Raw genomic sequence first — 16,683 nt, 5'->3', positions numbered from 1 at the left:
TGCATGGTGCTGAAGCAAAGGCTGGATGGTCTCCAACAGAGGTCACCTTTGCCACATTCCTGCATGTGGGATATCAGGATTATTCCCATGTCACTATAGTGCAATACGATACAAACACCGGATCCCCGTGGATACAACAGAGCCTCTGCCTACCTGCAGCTGGAGGTGCAGGATCTCAGCTTTGTGCCCACGGATGAACTGAGGTGCAAAACATGAATGCAAAATGTGCAGATGCACTGGCGTTTGGCCCGATTTGGGGCAGTTTAGCCTAGAATCTTAATCTTTAAATGTGAGCCACAAATTCTTTAGAGAAAGTGAAATCTGGAAAGAGACAAAGGGAGCGACTGTAGAAGGTTTTAATAAAAATCAGGATTTTCTTGCTGAAATCAGGTGTTATCTTGAGAGGAACAATAGGCCAGTGGCTAGAGCATTAGCATAGGACTCAGGAGACACAGGGTCGAGTCCCTGCTCCGCCACAGGCTCTCCATGTGACCCGGGGCAAGGCACTTAGTCTCTGCCTCCATTCTCCATCCCTAACAGCACAGCCCTGCCTCCTAGGGGGATCGTGAGGACAGGTACATTAAAGCTTGTGAGATGCGCAGATGTGGACCATAAAAGTACATACAATAAGACAGCTTCAGCTTTTTAAAGTGCAACACAGGAAAACTATCCACACAGGGTGAGTTTCTCACTGTGGTTAGCAACGTGTCATCAGAGCCTGTTGACACCACGTAGGGCTTTATATCTCAGAGTTACCTGGCTACGCTACAATTGCAGCCCAGGCCAGGGAACCTGGTTACCGCACAGTTTCAATTAGAAGTGTAGAGGGAAGCGGTCTATAGCGGAGGCAGTGTTGCCTAGTGGATAGAGCACTGGGACTCAGGCAAACTGGGCTCTATTCCCCATTATGCCACTGACCTTCTGGGTGACCACAGGCAAGTCACTCCCCCGCTCTGTGCCTCAGTTTCCCCATCTATAAAACGGGGATAATGTACTGACCTCCTTTGTAAAGTACTTTGAGACCTACTGATGCAAAGTGCTACAGATGAGCTAGATATTATTAATTACCACTAATATTGGGGCTAACGTCTTTTTTATCCAGTTAGAAGGAACACAATTAAAGGTTCCATCCACACTGCAAATTGGAACTACTGTAACCGTGTCAGGGAACTAGTCTGCTGTGTTGTCAAGTGTCATGAGGATCCTGTAATTCAGAGTGTAGATGAGCCACAGCCTATGGTTTTCCAGTTCTGTTTTAACCCACGTCTGCCATGTGCAATGGCCAGGCAAGCTGCAGTTTAACCTGGGTGCTAACAGACCATTTTTTGCCACATGTTAAAAACAACGCCCTCTTGCAGCTAAAACTCTGCTGTCCCTTCATCTTCCAGCTCCATCGGAGGGACAGCACTGGGATCGCACAGGGTAAAGCGGTTCCCATCACATCTGAGCTGTGCTGAACATCACAACGGGGTCGTGGGAACATTTGTCCCCGTGCAGACACCTTTCCCCACACGCTTCGCTTTACCTTGAGCCGTATCACAGGCTGGGTTCTCCCCAAAGCACCCTCTCCGCTGCTTGAGGTCTGGACAGGGGGTCCCTCCGTTTCGGGGTGGGACAGTGACTTGCCGAGTCCGGTCTTGGCTACCGACCCCACACAGGGAGCTGCACTCGCTCCAAAGACCCCAGGGCCCCACCACGCAGTGGACGGCTGCTAGATAATGAGATAAAAAGTCGGGGAGGCAGAGGGAGGGGATGGAGAATGAGAGAGATGGAGGGAAAGAAAGGGAGGTATGAAATAGGAACCGATTGAACCAAAGTGAGAGAGAAAGAAAACGAGCGACAGGAAGAGAACACGGGAGGGGGAATGAAGGAGTGTGTGAAAGAGGAACAAAGAGGGAGGACGAGAGATCAGTAGGGCAATAAAAGCTGACACCAAACATTTCCCATCCCCCGTCTAACAGAGTAAGAGCCCAACTTTCCTAGCAGCACCCTCGATGACCAGCTCATTTCTGAGTCAGACAGCAGCATGGAGAGAGACAGCAACGAAAACCCTGCGGATTTAGAGGAGGCCAAACAGACCGGGAACCCAGTCGATCAACAAGCCTTCTGTCTCCACTGGCAAAACATTCGGACTTTCCTTCCTTCTGACTCAATGCATCCATCTCTCTGCATCTCTCCCACTCCCTCTGACTGTTCCCACCGTGCTCAGCCCTCCTGCCTAGACTTCCACATGGCGTGTCACCTTTGCCAGCAGAGCCCCCCCTTTGTAGAGCACCCAGCTGTGTGAAATGGAAACTCGGGAAATGTTCGCCTCCTAGCGGGGTCTTGCAAGGCATCTCAATCCCAGGGTTTGTCAGTTCATGCTATTCAGCTGGGTGGGCATGTGACCTGGCAGCAGCACCAGGGGTGGCAGGAGAACCAGAAATCCTGAGATAGTCACACACAATGCAGCAAGGTCCAGGGGGCAGTCAGCAGGAAACACAGTCTACTCCCAGATGGGAATGGATGTACTATATTTACACAGCCCCTACAGCACAGGAGCCTCCTAAATTCAGATCTATCATGCAACTGGGAGGAGGGAAAGGTTTAAAATACATTGCTACCAGCTCTCATGATTTTTACCCTCAAGTCTCATATCTGGGGCTTTTCTGAAAGCCCCAGCACCTGGAGTCCAGTGATCAAATGAGAATAGCAACTTTCATTAAAAAAAAAAAAAAGAGAAAGAGAGAGACAACAACATCTAATCCTCATGGCTGCAAAGGAAAGCTTGAAAATGTGATCCTGGCAGGATACAATGCCAGAAGGCAAATAAAAAGAACCCAAATGCTGTTATTTCTAATAATCTCACAGCAGGGGGCGGGGGGAGGGGAGGCTGACTTATGGTTTTGAATGCTTGGGGTTAGGGGCACTGATTTTAGGAAGAGAGAATAGGCCTAACTCAGCACCGCATTACTCCAGTTTTCCCTGTGAATGCAGCTGAACTACCCGTGTGTAAAACTATGGTGGTGACTCAAGCCCTGTATTTGTAGTTGTTTATTGCATTAAAAACTGCATCTGATTCTCTGCAGGCATAAGTGGGCACAGGGCCATGCTCCACTGATGTCAGTTCAGTTGTGCCCATTTACCCCAGCAGAGAATGGGTCTCCCAATCTGCAGAAACTGAATTAAGCAAGCGTGGTGCATTTGGATGGTTCCAGACAACCTGCAGCATGAAACTGGTATGCAGCAGATGAACAATAGACAAACGAGGGTTCATATTATTAAACGTATCTCCTGCTAACTGCCCAACACGCCTGATAGTGCTGAAGCAGACATTCAATGAGAACTGTATCACCACAAATGTTAATGAGGATAATGTACCAAACGATAACTGAACGAGATGCTAGTTACAACATTAAACACTGAAGAAGCGATGGAATGGTTATGGGTAGGCTCAGGGCCACCCAGTCACCCAGATTCCCTCCGATTGTAACAAGATGCAAGGAGACCAGAACATATCCCCAATCCAGAAGTACTAGTTCATATTAACTCTAATCCTAGAGATTCATCCATTCGTGCCAAACCAAGATACAGGCAGGTGCATAAAGCCCATAATCAGACGTTCGGAAAATATCTGTATTACAGAGCAAGAATCCACCCTCTCTCCCCCCCCCTCCCCGTCCTTTCTCTGACATTTTCAGCCTGTTTGCCGAAGCCTGGAACGGTAATTTTGAAACATGCCCTCCCTTTGGAGTCAGCTCTCTGTTTAATACTTGCTGATGCTCATTTTAAGCCATTAATAGCAACTAGCCATCTCACTTGTAAAACACTTCCACAGTCTGAGACTTGGTCTTTATTCTGCTCGCTTGGACATGGGAGTTACTTGTGCCTACTCACGAAGTCTTGAATCTCAATTCCAACTAACTGGCAATTAACTGCCCATTTTTAAAAATCACACACGAGTGAGTTTAAACCTTTAAAAACCCTTTAAGATGAAAGAGCCATTGTTTGACCTTTGAACCTTGCCAATCAAAAAGGTAAGTTAACAATTAAAGAAATGGCTTTCTAAGACCATCTGATTCTATATCAGTTTATCACGAGTATCACGGCTGGTGAGATCATGTTAGCAAGGGTGTATTTCTAATATACACGCACATATTAGGCACCTGCATCTGCAAGAGGATGGTTAGCTACATGAATGTCCCTTTGCAATTATAAACACTCAACTTGCACCCCCTTTCTACGAGAACTGTGCACTCTAATTGGGCATCCGATTTCAGGTACATCTTCACACGTGCAGTTGTACGCACGCATTTGTCCAAGTCAGGCCCTACCAATGCAACTTCATTAAATGATCATTATCAAACATTTATACCACGGGAGTGTCTAGAGGCCAAAGCGGTCAGAGTCGCATTGTGCTAGGTGCTGTACAAACGTATAAAATGACCGTCCTGAGCAAACGCGGATGTTACTTTGGTTCCTCTGGAGCCTTGAGATGGACAGGTGCAAAAACACCCATTAGGTGAACTGTGCAATGGGCATAGCAACCCCCCCCCCCCGCCACCTTGGTATCATTTTACTTATCAAAACAGGTGGCCCCCAATGGCAAATAAAAGCCCAGGTGCTTAGATACCTGACTTATCTGCAGGTTAAAGGGGTTCCTAACAATCTTTACAGCTGGACAGAAATCTGAGGAAAACAATTTAACATACGGTCTCTACCAGTAGCAAGGGAGGGCTCTTAGGAGTTGACTTGTGGTGAACGGCCTATGCTGCCATGACTGCTTACTTAGAGAGAGCACAGTGTCCTATGGGGAGCAGTGGTGGAGCCAGCCAGAGGGGTGGGGGACATGATGGTGCCACCTTCAATTATACCCACTGGCCTGCTAATTTTACATGTTACCATACCTGTGTATCATCACCAAACACACACAGTAGTGCAGCAATGGGTGCCCTCCTCCTCCGCCCCCCCCCCCGCCCCCCGAGATGGCATCAACCACCTGCCCGGCACCACAACTCTAATCCTGGCCTGGCGCAGAGTGGAGAGGAAGGGTGGAGAAGAGAGAAGGCTGGAGAATGAGTTTGCCCCACACCTGGAAGCAGCAGCTCCTGTCCTGCAGGGCTGAGTCTGGCTCCCCGCTCTGGGTGTTGCAAGCTGGTGCATGGGGTTGCAGTACCATTCAGGCTTGGCCAGGCCATCCCTCCATCAGGATGAAGGGGTGGCTGAGCCAAACGTGAGTGAGTGGCATTACAACACGGGGTCAGGTGGCGTGGCCGTGTGTCACATCACAATGCCCAGAGCAGGGAGCCAGGCCCTGACATCACTTGGCTGTTGTAACTGCTGAAAAAACCACCTCTCCTGGCTTCATTTCCACCTGGATCTCTCCCGGAGCCTTTCCCTTCCAAAAGGAAAGAGGATGCACTCACTCAGGGGCCTGCACTGGAATTACTGTATTGTGTTCCAGCCGCACCCACACCCCCCAGGACCCTGTTGGGCCAGTCAATCCTACCCACCCCACCCAGCAACAGAACCCATTCCCGATTCTTCTCAAACGCTGAGATGTAGAGGAAGAGTTGCAGAGTCAGAGAGAGTCCAACACCCTAGGAGCTCACTGCTGACTTGCAGCAAGCAGGGCTGGTGTCATGGTGAGCGGACAACTCGCTACTCCCCCCACCCAGCACATTGATCAGAGACTCTCCAGCTCCTCCTCCAAAGGAGGGGCCCACCACAAACTTCCTTTCAAGGGGGTGCTGGGGGCTTAGACCCCAGTCTTGCAAGGGGATTCTCTAGCATCTTAAGCCTCCTGAGACGGGAGGCCCTCAGCCTCAGGAGCGTTTCCAGGAGCTCGCCCTCTGCGCCAAGGGGAGGGTTTCCCTGAAACCAGCGGAGCCCCAAGCTCAGCGGCTCACAGCTGAACTCTCCAAACCTTCTGACAGCGAATCTGTTTCTAAACCAACAAGGTGCGGTTACATTGTTCACAGTTTCCTGACTCTTTTATTCTTGGGCAGAGGCCGTTGCTCTGTAATCGAGCTGAGTTGTGACTGGGCTAATCTCCGTGGAGAATAGGGAGGGCTTATTGGCACTGTTGTCTCCCATGAGCACGGTGACTGACATGCCCGGCATGGGCACTTGCTCCGCCCCCAGACAGCTTTGCATGCGTGTGGGGGGAGGGGGAGTTGTGCATCACTGCAAAAAACGCTGCATTAACCGGTCACCTCTGCTTAAATCCCACTAGGCTGACCAGACAGCAAGTGTGAAAAATCGGGACAGTGGGTGGGGGGTAATAGGAGCCTATATAGGAAAAAGCCCCAAATATCGGGACTGTCCCTATAAAATCAGGACATCTGGTCACCCTAAATCCCACAGACTGACAGGCCCAGCCTCCAGGCAGATCATATTCCCTGCCCAAGGCCTGGCACAGTTCTGGTCTCTGCTCAGCAGACCACTGGGACTGTGACAGAAGAGGGATCACTGCAGGGCATGAATGAGGTGTGAGACCCCCACCACCAACCATATGTATTCCATCACACCTGCCCCCGCTAACATCGCCCACGCCAGGTCAGATCACACACCCAGAGCACCCGTCATCACACAGGTTCGCTCAGAAACACCCACAGTGCCAGGACCAGCTGGGCTTCACCGCTGTTCCCTCTGCTCCCATTCTGGTGCGCCCAAGGAACAGAAGAGGACCTGCCTGACAGTGTAAGTTCATTGGGGGTAGAAGGGAAGAAATCAGCAGCGGCTCTTTACTTCCAGTTGGGGGATAAAGTCTCCCCTCCACCCTGACACTTCTATCCAGCGAACCACAAATGTAGCTTCCCTCACAGGAACTCAGCACTCAAATCCCTCCCGCCCTCACCCAGACTTGGACACACTGCTCAAAACACTGTGCAGACTGAGGATCATACAGCTCCTGTAGGCTTCACTGGGGGCCAGAGGGAGGGAATCATACCCCAGCTTTCTAAGATTTACCCCCCTTGTTAATATCTATACCCCCCTCAGAATACAGGTGGCATAGGAATGGACACGTCAGTCTGTGTTTGCACCTAACGATGCATTTGGAATCAGAAGCAACTGTAGCAAACTCCTCGCCACAATTCCCCTCCACGTGGAGCGCATTTCTTCCTTCTCTCCCACTGTTCCCCACACTCACTTCATTTGGGGGGAGGGGAGAGACAGCGTTTGCCCAAACTGCCTGTTCCACACTTGACAACGTCCATGTCAACATAGGAACCGTGTGTGAGAACCCAGCTGCTATCCCACCGAATGCCATTCACCAGCTCTGCAGAGACCACGGATGGGCTGGGGAGGGGAGGAGCGGTCGGGAGGGTGGGTCTTGGGAAAGAAGGCAGGTTGTGGGGAGGAGGATTTCCACAGTTGAGTGGGGCAGGCTGGAATATCAGGTTTCAACAGCGGGACCCAAAAGTAGCAGGCAGCGTTGGTGGGGGATGATTCTGAACTCCTGGCCAGGCTCCCTGGATACCCAGAGGCATTCCACACCGTATGAAAGGTGAACTTCCTCGAGCAGCTCTTCAATATGGTGCCAAGCCTATGACTCACTGCTCCCCATAGCCTCAGTCTTGATCACACACACACACACACACACACACACACACGAGCGGCCCTACCATCATCTGTGCCTTTGTCACTAGGCAGCCCCACGTCTGATTGTGAGGACACATCCACTTCCACCCTCCAGAGATTCCAACTCCCAGCCCAGCCCCCTGGAGAAGTTGCAGCACCTGCCTGCTGCAGCCCTTTATGAGGCCACAGGAGTGGAATGCTGCTTCCCCTCCTTGGGCACACGCACCACTCCGCATAAACCTGCAGATTGCAACCAGGAGCTTCTGGCTCGAGACCTGTTCTTGCCTTCTGAACTCTCTGGAGCATCCTGGGCCTTCTCGTGGTGCCCGGACCTGACTTATTCTCAGCATTTGTTATCTCACTCTGGATCAGCTGCCTTCCATGCCAATCGAATAGCACCAGGCTGTCCCCTCGTGGGAAGCGCATGACTGACCACCACAAAGCACGGCATGAAGGACACATTAGGGTTCCAATGCTCATGGCCCAAGAAGGCGGCAACGTGGGCGTGGCCAAGGTTGGGTGTTTTAAAATTTGCTTGGAACATGAAACATGTGAGTCAGCTGGAGCCCTCGTCCTGGGGCTGTCAGCCACCTGGTCAATCTGTCACGTTGGAACATCTAACTGGTGGCTCCTTAGACATTAGACATTCCCCAACCACAGGGCCTGCCTGCCTCCAGCAGACCTTCTACCATCTTTGCTCCCACCCAGGCCAACTGCAAAGCGAGCTCAGGCTCTTTATACAGCTGTGAAACATGGAGAGAGTAAGCATCAAGAGCGAGTGATGTCACAGAAGGAGGAACCGACAGAAAGAACTTCTAATTGCCGGCAGCTCTTCAGACCTGCAGCACAAGTTTCACTCCAAAGCAGGTCGTCCCTGTGTTTGTTCTCATTTCCACAGTGGGGAGATGAGGGTCCCCCTCCCCAGCGGCTGGCACATTGCAGACATCAGTTCTTGCCTTCAGGCACTGCTCCAGAGCAAGAAATCCTCACTCAGCTCTCGCTATGCAAGGGGGCTTGGGAGAAAGGAAGGGGTAGGGGACGTTCTCATTGCAGTCATTTAGGGTGTTATCTTATTCAATGATGCTAGAGCTTTCCACTTCCTAGTTCATTCTTCAGTTAAGCCAGGGAGACTGCAGCAAGTGTCCTGACGTCCGTGCACCATGAAGTAGCGTGCCAGTGGGTCTGCACCGCCAAGGAAGATCTGTAGGAGCCAGTCTCAGAGCTTGGGTCAACTGACTTGGGCTTGCACTATGGGGCTAAAAAGAACAGGATAGGCTTATGCTAGAGCCTAGGCTCCAAAACCCAGCAAGGGGGGGAGTTCTCAGACCCCAGGCTCCAGTTTATTTTGGCAGATGGAAGGACGGGGGGAAGTATTCAGTAAAGCAATGCTTTGATGAATGGAATTCCACGTGGTTAGCTGCAGAATTATAACAGAACTCAAAACACATCACCACCACCTCTGAGTTTAAGAGAACAATACATCTCTAATCCCCAGATAAAACTTTTCATTTGGTAAACGGTTTAGATTTAGAACTATTTGCCTATAAATATTTATGTTTAATAACTGGGCCACACTATTTGCAGCACATACACCCAACTGCCTCCTTGCCTCCTGTTTGTTTTTTTAAAAACTTTTTGAATACTTCCTGATGCTCTGAAACGTATTCTGAGACAGATTGTTGTTTTCTTCCCATTTTCGTGGGTCAGATCTTTAACCCGTTATCTGCTAACAGCTTGAAATGTGTACTTGGTAGGACTGAGATTCAGTAGGACATTCCAACGTGCATGCACTTCGGAGCTTGCATGCCTGTTTGTTTATTGTGTGCATCTTCTAGATTAATACATAGCCTTATGTCAACAGACAGACTAATGTATTGTCGTAATACGTGGATCTCATGCAGTGGATTGTATTTTCCTAATAAAAACAAAGTTATTTGTTATATATTTAAAATGATACAAAAGTAAGGTGGAATCAGAAAAAAAAACAAAAAACCCGGAGTAATACTTTTTATAAAACCTGGGATTTTTTCAGTAAAAATCATTTAAAACTGAAAACAAAGGGGCTTAGGGATATTCCAAAGAGCAACTTAAAAATCATGCATGGAAGAATTGCTCCTAGTCATTACACGTGCAAATGCAGAACTGTGCACTAGCAACTCCATATAGAAAATGATTTAAGAACCCGTCCAGCATGTCAAAGGCAAAAAGGTAAAGACGAGGTCCCAATTTAGTGGATGTCAATGTAATCCATTGTGAATCCCCACAGCATTAGGAGTGGTGTCCTCTCTGTAAACTCCAGGGCTCTGGGAAACCTATGAAAAGAAACATCTGCATATGGGTACAGCCAAACCCTCAACATCTGGACTCTAGACCTGTGCCAACAACAACATGTTGCCGTCATTGTGAGTGACCTTTCCTTAAGAGCCCAAACAAGCAGCATTCCAAGCACCGAAAGGCCCCAGCAAGCAGCTGTCTCGGTTTGGCAAAGACGATGTTATGGTTTCATGCGGGAACCGTCCTACCCAAACGAAGTCTGGAACTGCTAAAGAGATGAGGAACAAAGAAAGGAGGATCAGGCCAAAGGAACTGGATGGAGCTGTTCTGGTTGTACACTGTCAGAGTAGGGACACAATCCTCCTGTAACAGCTGCTATCCATGGCTACAGGCTACCACTGGGCATGTTAGCCAATCTGGGACACAGCTCCCAAAACACTACAGCAGTTCACAGATGACGAGAACTTGCTGGATGGAGTAAACTTGTGCTGGTCAATATCCTCCAAGTGCCTGGCTTCATATTAGACCGGATAAAGACAAGACCAAAATGCGTGAACGGCATTGATAGGTTATCCCATCCCTGCCTTCTGCAGGGCTGCTGGCACCTTCTTCTGAGACAGCTGGTGCTGGCTACAGTCAACGAACGGATACCAGGCTGGGTGGGTCGCTGGTCTGCTCCGATCTAGCAAGTCCCACGTTCTTGTTTGCTTCAGATAAACACCCGGAAGTCTGGTGCTTCTCCCAGTTTCTGTAGTCTGGAAAATGTAACTGAAAATGTCCTGACAAAAGGCTCTCTTGTAAGATTTCCAGGACTTCATTGTCCTGATCAAGATTCTCAGAGTCATGGGTTTTCTGGCCAAAAGCAGGAAGACCAGAGGAAGCCACAGAAATGGGGGGGGGGGCGCTTTTCCTACTCTCCACACCCACTCTCCATGCAGTGCACCCTCCCCCAGCCTGTCACAGACACTGGGCAATTCTGCTCTTCAACAGTCAATTGTCAAGACCAATTGATTCTCCTGAAGCTTGTGCCTCAGCCATCCCCAGCTTCCTCATCCAACTGCCCTTCAGCAGACGCCACCGGGAGTGACACCTGGCAGCTAGCACGGCCTTGACGCCCACAACGGAGCTCCAAAGGGCCCGGATCACCCAGACACCCACAGCAAAGCCTCCAATGACCTACAACAGCAGAGCCCTTACCCCCATGAGACGACACCACCACAGCCCCTGGGACACAAACTCTACATGGTGCCAAGGCAACAAGAGGCAAGAGCCAGATTTTTTTAAATAGGCAGCAATGCCCAAGGTGCATTTGAGGCTATTTGGCTCTAAGAGAGTCTGATTCAGACCAAGGAAAACCAGCAGATTCCGAGCTAAGGCTGCGCTGACATTCCAGTTTTAACGCACGCCATTAGCTCCCTTTCCTTCCCCTAAGCCACACACCGTGCGTTAATCCCACCCTTCTCCCAGCTAGGCTGCTCATTAGACGTCAAACTCTGAGCATACGGCTCCCTTGGTACTTGTAGCTACGCGGTCATGCAGCGTGCACACACAGGTGTGTGAAATCAGCCCCAGAGCTGCATTCCTGTACGGGACAGACACAGGAAGACAGGACACAGTTCATCTTATTGCGGGAATCCGTGGAGTGATGCACGTTCTCTCCACAGGAACGGACTGCCCTTCCCCATTCACTGGACTGCAGACGGGGCTGTTTGAGAGTGGGAGTGGAAAATGAAACAAGGGACTCTCCTGCAATGTGCTGCTGTCTCCCACCAGTCCAGGGCACTGCTGCGTGAAGGCTCTGGCTGCATTACAGAACTGCTGGGTTTTCAAGATGTGGTCTCATCTCCTGCATTCGGATGACAGGCAGGAGGTTCCAGTGGTTGGGGTGCTAGCCAGGGACTCTGGAGACATGGAGGATTCTGCCACAGACTTGCAGTATGACCCTGGGCAAATCACTTGATCGCTTTTTCAAAAGCACCTCAATTACTAAGTCCAATTTTCAAAAGTGATTTAGGCTCATAGGTCACTCAGTCACTTCTGCAAGTTTTACCTTATGTGCCTCTGTAACCTGGAGAGAACAGCACCTCCTACCTCACCGGGGCAAGGGGAGGATAAGCACACAGTGCAGATTGTGGTGGCCATGTGAATACTTTACACAGATTCAGGTACCCCAACACTACAGTGCACATGCATGCTCACCATACGTGTTACACACACAGATGCATCTATGCTATAACGGGAACGTTAGCACCTATCACCAAAGAGCTGCTGGCAGGTGCAGGCTACTCTGCTCAATCCAGGACTTCAAAAAAACCAAAGAGTCTCTCCTGCTCTTCGGTTACAACACCGAGAAAGCCATCGGCCAGCTCAGCCACTGAAAAACTCACAGAGAAAGACTATTGTTGGCAAGTCTCTGACAAGAGAAAATAGCTTGAACTTCAGCCCCAGATAGATCTTTTCAAACCCCCATCAATAGCCTCACCCTGCAGTTCAGTTTAGGATCCCACTGTGCTTAATTCAATGAACACAACACGTTCCTGCACCCTCGTTCATTCATTCTCTTTCCCTCACACCGTCTCACTGACCTCCACTCTGCTCTCACGCCAGCGTGATGCCATTGACTCGGATGGAGAATGAGTCCTGGTTTACACCGGTGTGAGAGAAGAATCAGAGCGTCTCTCTTCCTCTAACACATCTACAAGGACAGAGCAGCCGCCCAGGCTGTCACTTTCCTGGGGCTGGGTCCTGCTGCCCTTACTCCTGTGAGCAAACCAGCAGGGCGCTACTTACATGAGACAGGGCAGCAGGTTGCACCCCCGGCAATGCCAGCACGTATCAAACAGGTTTTGGGCTAAGGCTCTGGTGCCTGCTATCCAGGGCGTTGCTATTTACCCATGATCTTGGCAGCCTTCAAACTGGGGTAACGGGCCTCAGACATTCTCTCTCCCTGCCCCAAATCCCTCTCATGCCTCCTGGACACTGTGCAACATTGTCACCTGTGCTCAGGGTCCATCCGTCCTCAAGCCAACAGAACAGTGCTATCAAATGCAGCCAGAACCCTCAAGGAGTGCCTCTCACTCCGCCCATAGGGAACAGAACCCCAGCCCCAGAGACGCCCCGCTACAGTGGAACCTGCTCAGAGTGAGCTGGGATAGAGGGCAGTCTCCAAGTCCCAATGTATTTCACTGCATCCAGTCCAGTTCCAGCTACAGTCACCCTCAGCTCGCAGAAGAGTTGTTCTGGGGCATGGCTCTCACTAGGATGGGCACCCTGCACTACACAGTAAAACCCACCATACCAGGTGCATCTCATGAACGTGCCAATCCTGGGCTTCCATTCTGTTCTTTGGAATGGGTGGCCCATTGAGAACTGCCACCCCCCTGGCAGCAGAAGGCCTAACAGGAGAAAATGGAGCAGGCATGAAGCCTGTTGGCATACACACTCTGCGTTAGCTGATGGGAATCTACATCTGTCATGGGGCAAGGTGCTTCTCTTTTACCCTGGGTTATTCCATCATTCGGTGTTCCCTGACTTGGGCTTCCCTTCGCTGGAGCAGCAGCTGGGGTTCTGAGCACCTGCCCTCCGGTGGAGCTGCAGTTGAATGCCGTCTACCCTCCACACCGCAGGGTGGAGACAATGAAACCCAACTAAAAAATAAGGCCCACAGACTTTGTTCCTGCCCTGTATTCCAGATGGGTTTGTGTCTAGACTCCTTCTTAGTAATACTACTTTGTCCTACACCATCGCCGTCCATCGAGAGATCTCAGAGTGCTTTGCAAACTTTGAGCCTTACAAACAGCCCTAAGCAGAGAAACTGAGGTACAGCCAGAATTAGAACCCAGAACATGCTTCCTTTCCCCTGTTTGATCCACTAGCACAGTGGTTTTTCAAACTTTTTTTCTGGCGACCCAGTAGAAGAAAATTGTTGATGCCTGTGACCCAACAGAGCTGGGGATGAGGGGTTTGGGGTGTGGGAGGGGCTCAGGGCTGAGGCAGAGGGTTGGGGTGCAGGAGTGAGGGCTGCGGGGTGGGACCGGGAATGAGGGGTTCAGGGTTTGGAAGGGGGCTCTGGACTGGCACAGGGGGTTGGGGTGCAGGCTCTGAGGTGGGGCTGGGGATGAGAGGTTTGGGGTGGAGGGGGCTCTGGATTTGGGGGGTCAGGGCTGGGGATTGGGGTGTGGGGTTACCTCAGGCAGCTTGCGGTCAGTGGTGCAGCAGGGGTGCTAAGGCTTCCTGCCTGTCCTGGCACCCTGGAAGTGGCCAGCAGCAGGTCCTGCTCCTAGGTGGAGGCACGTGCAAGCAGCTCCATGCCTCTCTCACTCACAGGCACCCCCCCCCCAGCTCCCATTGGCTGGTTCCCAGACCATTGGAGTGTGGAGCTGGTGCTCAGGGTGGGGACAGTGCACAGAGCCCGGTGTGCCGCCCCCCTGCCCCCTCCCCAGGACCTAGATCTGCTGCTGGCCACTTCCCAGGCATAGTGCGGTGTCAGAACAGGTAAGGACTAGCCTGTCTTACGGGCAGCACTGCCGATGGGACTTTTAACAGCCCAGTCAGTGGTGCTGACCGGAGCCGCCGTGACCCAGTGCCTTCCAATCTGCGACCCAGATTGCAGGTGGGGTCACAGTCTGCACTAGCACACGTGTCCCCTCTCACCTCCACCCACCGCTGAACCTGACCCAGCTTCACTGGGGCAAAGTGCCTTAGAGAAAGCAATTAAAACACCATTGTAAATCTATAGCTTCTGCCTCAGAGTTTAGGACCCAGAGGTCACTGGAACTAGCTTGCCATGAAGCCCAGTTAACAGCATGATTCATGTGACATAAGGTCACACAATTTAATGCTACTACGGTATAAGGCTTTGATTAGCACCTGTCTACTTCACAGACTATAAATTCTTCATGGCAAATATTTTGGCTTAATATTTACTAAACGAAGTTAGATACAACACACTGACTGTAAATAGCTCATTATGCTAGAGAATAGCTAATAATACCGTTTTATTACAGAGACATTTTATACAGCTAGAGGTACTAAACTACTGCAATTCATGTCCTGTGTGATTCACAGAACCCAATGCACTGCACACCAGCAGGATATGCAAAAAGAACCTTAGGAGAATTTCACTGAGTTTTTTTAAACTCTTGATTACGAAGAATAAAATTCAAGGGAAAAACAAACAGGAAGTGAGACATCACCTAACTGAGAGGAGGTTACTCTTGCTGAGATGTGTGAAATAAAAAAAACAAAAAAGAAGAGAAGCACATGGTATAAGAACAACTACTACAGGTGAAATCCTGATTCCTTCACTCATGCTGCTATATAGTAACTATTTACATATAGGTACATAGCAACAAATAGTACCTTGCACCACTAGCGTAACTGAAATCAACCGGACCATTAGTAGAGTAAGGTGCATTTTGAGTAGTAAGGGAGTAAGATTCAAGCTATAAATGCATTTCCACTTTTTCCACTTTAAAACTGGATTCTTTTAATATTTCAGTTTAAAATGGATACTGAACAGGTTCATTCTGCTTTAAACACACTATCTGGTACTGGATCAAACCAATGGCCCATCCAATATCCTGTCCTCAGCTGGTGCCAGCACCAGATTCTTCACTGGAAGAAATCCCAGGCTGAAATAAGCCACAGTCCAAGGGGACATTCCAGTAACCCCACTGTGATGAAACCAGGACCAGTGAGGTTTGAATGCAGCCTCGGGCCTGGGCGGGCACTGCTGTGTGTGCCACGAGTGTCCATCCGGACCCTCACCCCAACAGAAGCGAGACCCCAGAACCTTCAATCGCCCCCCGCCTTTCCTAACAGGCAGATCCTTCCCCTGGGCTTTATCCGCAGCTCCTGCCTTGGGCCCCACCACACCTCCCACCAGCGCCCGGGGACAGACTGTCACCATCGGGGCACAAGCCCAGGCCCGAACTCTGAAAGCTGGACCCCCCCGTTCACACCTGCTAGTGCCAGTGTCCCCGTCGGGTCTGCCCAGCAGAGCCCAGGAGACACCAAGCCGCTGCCCGGTGAGCCCCCCACGGCCCTAGGCACGAAGAAGAGAGGAAAAGCCCAGCGCAGAATCAGGGGCACGGCCGGCTCCAATGGGAGCGGAGCGGAGCTCCCGACTTCAGCCGGCGGCAGCCTCGGGCCCACGGGAAGCAGAAGCCCGGTATAAACAGCTGGCAAAAAAGGTGCTGGGAAGCCCCATTGAAAAACCAGCCCCCTTAGCGCCCCCGCAATGCGCACAGCGCGGTGCTGCTAACGGGGCTACCAGCCCAGCCCGCCTGAACCCGAACTAGCCCGTCCAGGGACCGGCCTCGCAGCTTCCCAATGCGGAGCCGCTCCGGAGTCACTCCGGGTCCCGCCCTAGCCCGGCACTCACCCGCTCGCTGGCACACGCCGGGGTAATCCTCGCAGCAGTCGCCCGTCTTCTCGCAGTGAGTGTCGCAGTAGCAGGGGCCCCGGGGCCCGCTAAGGTCGGCGCACGCGTTATTGCGCCCGGGGCAGCAGCGGGGGCTCCCCCGCCGGCCGCAGCCCGCCTCTGCCCCCCGCAGGTGCCCGGCCGCCAGGAGCCAGCCCCAGCAGAGCAGCCAGCAGCCCGGGCCAGCGCCCGCCGCTGCCATGCCCGCCGCCCGCGGGCCGCTCAGCGCTGCCCCGGGGCCCGCTCGCCTCCCAGCGGGGGAACGGGGACCGCCGCCGGCCGCCGCATGCTGGCCCCGCTAGCCCGGCCCGGCTCCTCATGGCCTGGCCTTTATAGGAGCAGCGCGATCCCCCGGGGCCAGCCCCCGCGCTGCACACGCCCCCTGGCCGGGCACCAGGGGAAACTTTCTCTCCGTTCCACCT

At 51.6% G+C, this 16,683-nt stretch overlaps 1 protein-coding gene across 5 annotated transcripts in view; it reads right to left on the bottom strand.

Annotated features, from left to right (window-relative positions):
* Positions 1-16,683, bottom strand: part of LOC120386158 (somatomedin-B and thrombospondin type-1 domain-containing protein-like) — a 30,216-nt gene extending 13,533 nt beyond the window's left edge. Inside the window, exons 1-2 of one of the 5 annotated variants that reach the window (XM_039505109.1) lie at positions 16,223-16,683; positions 1,526-1,711 (exon numbers count right to left, since the gene is read on the bottom strand). In XM_039505109.1, coding sequence (XP_039361043.1) covers positions 1,526-1,711; positions 16,223-16,463 — 427 coding nt within the window. In that variant the 5' untranslated portion in view covers positions 16,464-16,683. Of the gene's footprint in view, positions 1-1,525; positions 1,712-5,071; positions 5,218-16,222 lie in introns of those variants that run through there. The other 4 variants (XM_039505106.1, XM_039505108.1, XM_039505111.1 and 1 more) reach the window with 4 other exon arrangements.

This window comes from Mauremys reevesii, linkage group 18 (genome assembly GCF_016161935.1).
Source record: "Mauremys reevesii isolate NIE-2019 linkage group 18, ASM1616193v1, whole genome shotgun sequence".
NCBI classification, from domain to species: domain Eukaryota; kingdom Metazoa; phylum Chordata; order Testudines; family Geoemydidae; genus Mauremys; species Mauremys reevesii.
The sequence above is the reverse complement of the archived record's forward strand: the minus strand, read 5'-3'. Positions and strand labels throughout refer to the sequence as shown.